General features: G+C 32.1%; 1 protein-coding gene across 1 annotated transcript in view; it reads left to right on the top strand.

The window, feature by feature from the left end:
* Window positions 1–12,275, top strand: part of LOC111046084 (ribonucleoprotein PTB-binding 1-like) — a 104,509-nt gene that overhangs the window by 80,054 nt on the left and 12,180 nt on the right. Inside the window, 2 exon segments of the mRNA XM_022331575.2 lie at window positions 239–533; window positions 7,096–7,343. Of these exon segments, the coding sequence (XP_022187267.2) occupies window positions 239–533; window positions 7,096–7,343 (543 nt within the window).

Raw genomic sequence — 12,275 nt, forward strand, 5'->3', positions numbered from 1 at the left:
AGATACTCTTAAGGTGCGTACAGATTTACGTGCCGCGAACATGAGCAATTCACTTTCACATCTGTACGCACCTTTAGAATACAACACAGATACTTTCAGAATAATTAGTAGGCTACGTATATATTGTGTGTCGTATTGTACATATTTCTTTCTAATTTCAGTTTATAGTTTTCGCTAAATTAATTGAATACTCAATTGAACTATGCTTAGATAATAATGTCAATATTTTCTGTTTCAGGAAATACGAGAGCTGCTTTGTGACTTCCCCGTACAGAGTGTTCAAGTCATGAACAGCGGCACAGGATCTAGTATGGCGCGGGCGATCCTTGAAGATCCCGAAATGCTAGAAGACTGGGACCGCAACCGGGTTTTCCTCCTGAGGGGACAGTGTGTCCCCGTCACCCCCACTCTCACCGAAATGATGTTGTGTGTAGCCAGACTACCTCTCAATTACACCGAAGAACAGTTCACGACACTAATCAGTGCTTACGGTGAAGTTCGAAGACATTTTTTGATGATCAGTGAAAAAACTGGTAAGAAATTTGCTTCAAAATTTATTCTTTAAATGATTTTGTTTGGTAAAAACCGTCCAACCTAGATACATAATTAATAATCCTCAAATCTATTCTAAAATCAAATGAAAAAGACTAAGAAATTGTCAAAAAACCACTGATTTAGTGGTTTTATTAGAAAATCAGTGGTTTTTTGACAATTTCTTAGTCTTTTTCATTCAATATGAATAATTACCACAATATCGACTTCTCAACTACACAAAAAGTATTCTAAAATCCTTGAAATCCTTCTTTTGTTGTTGAATGGTTAGGAATTGCATAAAACTTTGTTCTTTGAACGATTAATGTGTGGCAAAATATCTCCCAACTCAGATATAGTGATCTCCACGTTATAATGGCAGTGAAGAAAGATAGGAGAACAACGTTGCCGATCGTCACTGTCTAGTCAATGCCTTCTTTATGGTAGCTGATACAGGTATATTAATGTAATATAAATTGTTCATCCTCGTTTGAAATAATCAATTATTTTTTATTAAGCAAGAAATTATATTTTTTAATAATTCCATAATGAATTTTCATAATTAAGATGGAATATCTTGTTAATAATTAATACTACATTGTTAAAAGTCGATCTGGCAACAGAGCAAAGCGAGAAAGGGACAGCACTATCCGCTTTGTTGAATGATAGACAAGGATAACAATACCATTGCTAATCTAATACAGCAATTAAAACGTGGACATCATTATAAATATTAAAATTTCGAAAAAACAGAGAATTAAACATAAAATAAAATAAAGAGAAAATAGTGTAAAGTTTCAACTATTTTGAATTATTTAGAAATGCTTCATTTCGTCAAGGAAAAACATTTACGATTATAGAAATGAGAAAATAAATATTTATTTTGCTGCAACTATTTACTGCGACTACGCCTCGTTTCGGAAAGCCAATTTTCTTACTCTAGCTGTTTAAAGTCTGGAACTTACCTAAATCCCAAGCTCGGAAACCGGCCCTCATTGTTGTAAAGAATGAATTTGTTTGTAAAAATCTGCAAACCCCCATGTACACAAATAACTTCCATAGAAATAATTCACGGTTCAATTTTTGCTCTGTTCTCCATGCTTTACTGAAAGATCTTAGAAGAATATTATTCAAAAACGTTGGTGGATCATGTCGTTGAAACCTTTCGGCAAACAATGCAGAGGAATATGATATATTTTTGAATGCAGTAGTGATTATTGTACAAATGAGCGATACGATATTCGAAAGCTTATTAGCAATTCAATACTAGATTCATCAAAAAATCCAAACTAAAACCCTAGCAAGCAATAGATATGGATATGCGAAGTTTGTTGATACAATATTGATTTTTATATTAATTGAAACTTGAGAGATACTGTATATTTAAATCAATACTCAACTCTCGAAGATTCATTATTCGAATATTGATGGAAGATCAAATTTATTCTCGGATTTACCTTTCCCTAGTCCTTGTCAATTGTCAAGTGATTAGAGATTCGTTCACTCTATACTAAGATTTTTCTAAGATGGAGTAAAAATGTCATACTTTCCTCTGTGTATTCACTGGGTAGGAACTTTATGTCATTTAAAATATTATTGCTGAATCGCAGTATTCGTGATTGGAAAAGTTCTAGAAGAATGAACTGGGGGATGATGATTGATCTGAATCGGAAGCAGATAAATAGAATGTTTATTGGTAATTTTCAATTGTAACTTGGTACAGGTTCAATACTTGTCATGAGTCAATCGGTTGTGAGCAAGTGTAATTTCCTTCTCTCGCATGATTTAACATCACGAAAAACTCCTTCTACTGTATTTCAGTCACCCTCGAAACATTCAGCTTATTTGTTACAACGTTCTATTGGAATTCTTATAACGTATTTTCCTGTTCGATGAATCTGTTCACATCCGAATCAATTCTTACCGATTCTACTCCTCGCAATAAAATGTTCACTCAAGCGATCAGATCTTCGAATATGGATCTCGAAATACGAACAGACCTCTCAATTGTTTATTCAAACCGAAGACAATACTCGTATCTGATAAAATACTTATGGGAATCCACATATAGGTTTGGAAGGAGTGACTCTTGTCTCTTGTATATCATCCACTTGGAATATTGGTGGTGAACGTTATAGCCAGTTATTTATCCACGTGTAGCAATATTGCCAGGTCACAAAATCTTCACCTGGAACCAAGTGATCCTTAAGAATCACTCAAGAGAAAACTTTATCGTGTTTACTGAAGACTATCTATTGCAATAATTCTACAATTTTAGGTTCATTAACTTAAAAAATCACTACTATAATGAATTTTGATCCTAGTAAAATATTAATGGATGTATGCAGTAGAACCTACATGGCCCCGGGCCATATAATGAGGTCCGCGTTATAATGGCAGTGTTTGATTATCAATGTTATTGCTATCCTTGTCTTCCATTCAACAAAGCGGATAGCTCTATCACTTTCTCGCTTTGCTCTGTTACCAGATCGTCTTTTAACAATGTAGAATTTATCAACAAAATATTTCATCATAATCATTAAAATTCATTATGAAATTATTGAAAAATATCATTTCTTTCTTAGTAAAATATAATTGATTATTTCAAACAAGAATGAACAGTTAATATTACATCAATAAACCTGTATCAGCTACCGTCTATAGAAGACAATCGGCAACGTTGTTCTGCTATCTTTCTCCACCGCCATTATGAGTATGACGTAGCCCTCACTATAGTAAAAATATTAATTTATTGATTGTATGTAGTGGGCCCCGGGCCCTAGTAGGCCCAGATCGAAGTCAGAAATTTCATTTTATTCTGGGATGTTGTGCAGTCGATCACTCAAGTTATAAAACAATAAAATATTTATTTATCATCTAATTATCATCTTGTGTGGTCTTTATTTCGTCTATAGGAATTGAAACAGAAAACATTTATTTAAACATAATCAATTTATTTAAACATTACAAACATCATTCACGGAAGGGACAGTGATTAACTATTCTTAAACTATGATTGAACTATTCTTAAACTATAGGACAGTGATTAACTATTCTATACTATCTATAAACTACTTCCAATATGACAGAACTACTTTTATTTCCATATGACAGATCTGAAAAATAATTGAAAGAACTCACTATGCTGATCTTCTGTTTATTAACTGATATTACGCTGTCGCATCCACTTTAATCAATAGAGAATCTATTTCATGGGAAGCCGTGTTCTGTGTGATTTTTTATTTATCCAAAACTAATAAACAGGAAATTTATTTTGTTTGAAGCATATGAGTAATCTTTAAAATGACGAAATCTCCTAGGTTGCGGGCCCAACGGGCGCGTTTTTACAATCACTGTACACTTGTAATGAGAAATTACAAATGAGATCAAATCAGATCAGCAAATTTTAAATCTTCAAACTTCATTAAACTTATTTCATTTATTCCATAGGATTGCATAAATGAGAACGAAGAAAACTGCAGGATGTTTATCAAAATCAATGATAGTCACGAAATTTTCTTCAGGGCGTTTATTCTGTACTGTAACAGTAGATTGAAAGAAATATACTACCTCAAAAGTCTAGATGGCTAATAAATGTTCATCTCCACCATTTTAGAATCATGGACAGCGTGGCACGTTCCAATATCTTAATATACTTGAAGATAAACAGCATTAGAATAATACATTTTAGTGGTTATCTCTGATTACATGTTTTTCAACAGTAAGTGATAAGTGAATTTATAATGAACAAGTAGCTTTCTTCGCAAGCTACACTCCATGGGGCAATATAATCTATAAAATTGTATAGTATATTTTTTATTGTGAAGGGTTGCAGAAATGGATCTACTCCGAAATTAGGACGTTGAAGAGGAGTTCAAGGTGGAATATGGTAATTGAAATATTTAGAATTAGGTGGAAAGAACACATTGACAGAATGCCAACCTGTAATATCCCAATGCACTGTCTCAAATGTTCGTGTAAATCAGCTACATAACTCAGCATGAGTGATCATATTACAGTGATATATTAACCTCTCGACCCCTTCCCCCACCACCAATTGTTCACAGTAGGCCCATCACCTGTGATATGAACCAGCACTGAGCCTGGTTGCGATAAGATGAGTTATGATTGAGAAGTGATCTACACGTGAGATTTCACGAAATTCAATTAGACTCTCAGTGTTAAATGGATTTCTTTCTTTTATTGCCGATGATGAGCTTTTTTGCTTGTGCGTGGGTGATGGAAAGTGCGAGAGTGATATGATGAGATGATCAAACGACCATGCCCACCGGTGGGATTCGAACCCACAACCAGGTAGCGCTAGGAGACTGAAGGGTGCAACGTCTTATAGTCATCTCGGCTATGCTGGGTGGCGGCTATTCCTTCATATATTGTAAAATTTATACGTGAAAACATCGACATCAAATTTGGGAGCATTTAAAAATTTACTTTGAATCAGAATCTTGTAATTGTGATTAAATGATTATATGTGAAATATGATTACACATAGACCTACTGTTTTATGTTATTTCTTGAACATACTCCCAATTTTCTTCAATACACATTCGAAATTAACTTAAGTACAAGGTAATTGAATTTTCAATTCAGTGAAACGAGAGAATTTGATCAAGTGACTGATTCTTTAGGAAAAAACTATAAAATTTATGGAAATTGAATAGGAAAGGTTTTTTCCTAAAGAATCAGTCACTTGATCAAATTGTCTCGTGAAGTAAATATGAAGTAAACAGGTTGCCATTCAATATACAATAAGTTAATTTTTTTAATATAACAGTCCTTGATTCAAATCTATGCAATTCTCAAGTTTTCCATTACATTTTTCAGCATCATGACTAGTATTCTATCAAAATCGTACCGATCTCGTTGTTCTGATTCCATCAGGCAGTGTCAGTGGAGTAGCGTAGGGTGGGATTTTCAGGTTACCCCCCCATACCATGAGCACGAAAAAGAGACCAAAAAATCCGAGATCCACAATGCTCTATGAAAAATGACCTATCAGTAAACAAAAATATTGTTTACTGAAAGTTGAAAACTTTTAAACTCATTTAAAGGATTTCCGATCAATGAGTATAGAATGTAATACATTGTATACATATAATGTAATACATACATTACATAGAATGTAATACACACATTACATATATTGTAATACATACATTACATAGATTGTAATACATTGTATTACATTTTATACTCATTGTTTCCGATTTGCAATAGGCTACGACAATGACAAAGTCAAATATTGGAAGGAATCGTCTCGTTGGATTAAAATGTTGAACCTTTTGTATAAGTAAGCAATATTGATATTGACTTATTGAGCTAATGAGAACAAAATCTGTCAGAATGTAACAATGAGGTGAAATCAAAGCATTCAAAGTAGGTACTGTAGACACGATAGCACGATGCCTTCGATATTAAATACTTCAAAGCCCTATTGTGTTGGAAAACTGCATTGCAAAATTTTGCCACCAGGAAATTGAAAACAGCAACGTCAATCCTGACTGATAATTTAGAAAATATAGTAGTTCTCTATCTGAGGTGGGAGGTGGATGAAGAAGAGAAAGAAATATGGAAGAGATAAAGTTGTAACTAGTACATTGGTTACTTTATACTCATAGATATTATGAGTAATTGATTGAACAATAGAATTATATAATTGTAATAAGTTCCAAATAAACTTTCAGTGACTGTATTTCTATAAATTAGTTTGAGATTGTACTCATGGACCCCCTTATTCACAATCGAACCCCCAGAAGTAGTTGAAGAAGTAGGTAGTAGGTATTAGAACACCCCCCTCCCCACTCAATTGAATACATATTAAAATTCCACTATAGGTCCACGTTATAATGGCAGTGTTTGATTAGCAATATTATTGCTATCCTAGTCTATAATTAAACAAATCGTTATCTCTTTCTCGCTTTGCTCTGTTGCCGGATCGTCTTTTAACAATGTAGAATTAATTAACAAGAAATTTCATCTTAATCATTAAAATTCATTATTAAGTTATTGAAAAATATAATTTATTGCTTCATAAAATATAATTGATTATTTTAAACGAGAATGAACAGTTATTATTACATCAATAAACCTTTTTTCAGCTACCGTCTATAGGAGGCATTGATAAGAAGGAGAACCGGCAACGTTTTTCTCCTTTCTTTCCCCACTGCCATTATAACGTGGACCTCACTATAGGTTTGGTTGATAGGGGGCCAACATTTTTGTTCAAACTTCCCTCCCAATCCTGACTACGCTACTTAGAAGTGTGGCTTGTTGCTCCATACATAAACATTGCAACACTGCAAGAGTTGCTATCATATAGTAACGAAAACTTATCAAAGAGTAACGATTATTTCGTTCATCTCTGGTTGCTATGAACGCGTATGAACGCTGATAATGCTTTGTATCCACACGTCATTTCTCGAAATAGGGATAATCCCGTTGATTCATTATAAACATATTAGATTATACGTTGAAAATTAAACATTATAGTCCTTACTAAATTATTCTCAACAATGAATTAAACACTCAACCTTTTTTTTTCAACAGGTGAGAGTAAAGGATATGGATTCGTGGAGTATGTGACTAAAGAATGCGCTCTTCAGGCAAAGAACATGCTAGACAAAAAACAAATCGACGCTTGGACGTTAGTCTGCGATTGGTTAGATTCAAGTCACGTGACGTTTGAATCCCTCCAATCGAAATGTCTGTATGTCGACCGTTTACCAAAAGACTTTCGCGATATGGGCGAATTCAGGAAGATATTCTCTCCCATCGTTAATCCTCCTTATTGTCAAGTAAGTATCACTGTGCTACTCTTTGAAAAATTTATTAATTGGATTCATAAAATCATTAAATATTAACTATTTCCACTGCTTTCAGTATCAGAGGTGAATCCATAGGTGTGTACAGATTCACGCACCGCGAACATGAGCAATTCACTTCTTTTTATATCTGTATCTTAACGTTTCTGTGAAAATACAGATATAGTCAGCTGATTAAAAGTGAATTGCTCATGTTCGCGGCGCGTATATCTGTACGCACCTCATGATACATAGGGAATTGATTTTTGCATATTGCAAAATTATGCAATCAGAATTTATGTAATAGTTGTGTTGAGTTATTTAAAACTAAAATCTATATTATTGATATCTGAGAGCAAATGAACACAATAGCATACTTTGGCTTTGTTTTGCTATGTTGGTATTCCAATACTTGGAATACATGTCATAATATCATTCATGTAATAGTATTCATGTATATATTATCCATGATTGACTAGAATTTTGTGGTGTACTGGTGGATGGTAGACTACAGTGTAGTCTACGCCCTTCTAATAAGATTCTCGTTTAAGAACGTATGGGGATAACTTTAATATGATTCCGTGTAATGTATGGGAGTGGATTGTGGCTACAACAAGCCCATTTGTACTTTTATTCAATTTAATGAATCATAAAAACACATCCTTTATTGCGCTTGAGAGATGAAAAGTCGACAGTAACTGCAAAGATTTAGATGCCACCTCTAAAAACTCATCCACTGCCAAAACACACAAAGTATACAATTTTTCTATCTGGTGATTCATTAACTGACTGGATAAAAATAATTTATGTGACTTTATAACTGATTTGGCCAATTCAAAAGTTATAGACCGCCGGTTCAGAGTGTACTAATGAGAGGATACTGATACGAGAACTTGAAAAGGAAGAATTCTGCAATCAGAATATTTATGTAATAGAATTTTGTTGTGTTGAGTTATTGGAAACTAAAATTTATATTACTGATATCTGAGCGCAAATGAATATAGTCTACTTTGGTTATGTTTTACTATGTTGGTATTCCAATACGGAAAGTAATAATATTCCAATTATTCTGAAAGATACATCTCAACATTGAAAGCTAGTATAATCAACATTCTCAACATTGTGAGAGTAATTTTAACTTTCTGTAGTAGACTTTGTAGACAGAAAAATTACTCGAATTTCCAAATTATAATTATAATGTGCTTACTATTATGAAACCGATAACATATCCTACTGGCAAATTTGATCCAGAAAACACTATCATATAAATAAATTTATTTATATATAAGAAATCATATAATTATAACAATTTCTTATCACTGAAATATTTTAGAAACACAGTCCACAAATTGATCAGAATGACCACCTTCACATTCATAATGCTCAGAATGAGCAGAACTCATCCTGCTCCATAAAATAAGAGCAGAAGAATATCAAACATTCATGCTTGTTTTTGTTTTTAGTAATCTGTTAATAACACATTTATTCTCCTTACAATCTTGCAAAATTGTTCATATATATGTTAGCAAGGTATCCTGATAATGGTGACCCCATAGCTAAACCTCCCTTTTGCTTATAAATTTTGTCATCGAAAGTGAAATAATTTTGATCTATACATGTTTTTGTTAATGCTATTAAATCATTTATTTCATTACTGTTCACATCATTTTCAATCACGTTTTGCTTTAAAATGTTAATAGTTTCATTAGTTGGGATAGAAGTATACATGTTGACTACATCAAATTATAGAAAAATTGTGTGATTTGGAATAGTTATTCCCTTGATTTTTTGAACTAGTTGGTAAGAATTTCAAAGCAAAACGTGATTGAGAATGGTGTGAACAGTAATGAAATAGATGATTTAATAGCATTAACAAAAACATGTATAGATCAAAATTATTTCACTTCCGATGACAAAATTTATAAGCAAACGGGAGGTTTAGCTATGGGGTCACCATTATTAGGTGACGTGCTACCAAATTTATCCAAAAGGTTTGATAGTATTACACCTATCACCCAAGGAAAGTCATCGGTTCCAATTATGCTAACATCTTGATAAATCATGAATGGATTTAATGCCTATAAATAAGAAGTCCAGTTCAGAGCAAATCAAATTATAATTTTCAAATGATTCAAAAAATTACAGTCTACACCAGAATAAATAATCATACATGGATTGAACATAGATTGAAGATGATTCAGGTTACACATATGTTTGATATGTTCATCAAAATAGATTCAAAAACTTTCTCAAAACTCAGAAATTATTGTTTCAAATCAAGATCCAAATATGAAACTTACAAACTAAGAGTACTTATCTTTTATTTACGGGTTTCAAGGCAGGCTTATGGCTTTCAAAATTAAACGAAATATTTAACACAAATTGAAAAGAAAAATTGAAATCTATATTTCACGTATGTTCAATCTACACAGGATACCTTGCTAATATATATATATGAACAATTTGGAAAAGTCTAAAATTATGAATAATAATAATAGTCCTTTGAGAGAAAATGTCATTTTTTGGTGTAGATAGTTTGATGATATAATATGCTTATACAATAATAATGATGAAACACATGAAGATTTAGAAAAATATTTAAACTCAATTTCACCTTCTATAAAATTTACTATGGAAGTTCAAAAAGTGAAAATACATTTTTTAGACTTGGAAATAAGTAAGAGAAATGAGAAACATAATTTTAATATCTTCAGGAAACCCACACATACAAATTCTTTAATTCCAAAAGACTCTAACTATCCATGGAAGCAAAAAACAGCAGCATTCAGATCAATGATTTATAGATTGATAAATATTCCTATGTCAAAAGAAAATTATGAAAAAGAAGTGAAGATTATAGAACATTTTGCAGTAGAAAATGGATATGATGCCAAATTTATTGATAAGATGATATATAAGCAAAAATATAAACAAATTAATCCACAAAATGATTGGAATTCAGAAAATAAGGAATATATTTGTGTTCCATACAACACTATTCTCAATAAGACAATTGGGAAGAATTTCGCAAAAAAATGATTTAGGATACAAAACAACAAATAATGCTTTTGATTCAGTAAAGAAGATTTCTAATAAAAAAATACAACATGAACAATTTTAAAAATCAGGCGTTTATGAACTGGAATGTAGTAATTGTGAAAAATTTCACATTGGTCAAACACGTAGATGTTTTTAAAAAAAGTTCAATGAACATATTCAGGCTTTAAAATAAAAAATCAGCGTTTGCTGAGCATTCAATTGAAAATAATCATAATTATATCAATATAAATTCTAATATTAAGCATTGGTAATGAAAGTAATAAATCGAATGTAAAAGAAGAATTTTATATCTATAAAACTGCAAAATTGAATAAGAATAATTTAGTAAATATAATCCAATTTGACTTGAATAATCCTATTCTTGATAAAATTAAAAGTGAATAGATAAAATTTAAAATTAAAAAAAATATAATTTTAATAACTTTAACCAGAAATAAATTAATCATATGTTCATTTTGTATCAATTAGTAAACATTTATTGAATTTTATAACCTGACGATGGTGTGATATCACCGAAACTAGTTGTTAAACTATTTTAAAGTTTTTTTTTTTAAATAAAGGGTGCTACAAGATTTTATATTGTTTTATTAATTAAAGAGTGGCCCATGTGAATGAAGTGATTTTCATGATTTCAGTATAAGAGGTAGATATCAGCTTAATTGATATTGAATTATTGGTTTCAAGCGCTTGTTCCTTCGTCGATTGATTTCAATTGTGATAATTTTTTGACGGACAATATTGAAATATAACATCCTTCACAGAACATAACAAAACACAAGTGTTAGATCTAACTACAAGCCGAAATTTCTGATAAAATTTACTGAGTAACTTTGTAGATAAGTAGTGAACCTATTTTTAATGGATAATGTACATTTTCATGTCATGCAGGGTAAATGGTTGGAACAAATGAAAAAAAATATTTTTTTATATCACATGTATTAATTATCAAATAATAATCACAGAGTGATATTCCCTTGAAACTGCCGTCAAGCATTTTCAAGAAGGAAGCAAAAAAGCATAATTTGACAGTTTAAGGTGGATCACACCATAACTATTATTCATATTCATATCTCTCCATTACAATCATGTGTTATTTATAATGATGATGATAAATGATCTTGGATGGATTTCTTACATCTCCCAACAAAACTTTGATGAGGCTGTTTCAAGCTGAATACTGGCCATTTTTGTAAAATTGTAGTATTTTGTGAATAGTTCAGTAAGATATTTGTTAATTCTAAGCCCTTTTAGTATTAAAATTTTAGAAACATTTTCAAATTAGTAAAATTATTAAATTCTCTGAATAATTTAGTAAGTTTTTTGATGTCATTTTCAAAGTAAATTATGTTTTGCTTCATTTTTGTTATCTGTTACATTGTATTTTATTTTTGATGAATAATAATGAATTGCATATATTCGAGATTGGGTCACAAATATTCGTATTTTTCATATAGGTATAATTATTTAGGACACACTGTTTTAAACACTTCTTCTTTTATGGCTAAGCCTTATCCCAATCATATGAGGTGGCATTTCCCTCCTTCAGCAGGCTCCTCCACAAAATCCTGTCCATCTACTCCCCGTGTCTTCAACCCTTCTCCCGCAGATCAGCCTCCACTCTGTCACCCCACCTCATCCTTGGCCTTCCTTGCCCTCTCCTGCCATCCAAATTCAAATCCTGCACCCTCCGTCCCACAAAATCCTCCTCACGTCTCTGCACATGTCCAAACCACCTCATCCTGACCTCCTGCATTTTCCTACCCGATGGGACCTCCCCAACTGTACCTCCATCACCTCATTACGAATCCTGTCCCTTCTTGTGACCCCACAAGCATTCACATATCAACCACTTCCATTTTCTTCTCT

This window comes from Nilaparvata lugens, chromosome X, assembly GCF_014356525.2.
Source record: "Nilaparvata lugens isolate BPH chromosome X, ASM1435652v1, whole genome shotgun sequence".
Lineage (NCBI taxonomy): Eukaryota > Metazoa > Arthropoda > Insecta > Hemiptera > Delphacidae > Nilaparvata > Nilaparvata lugens.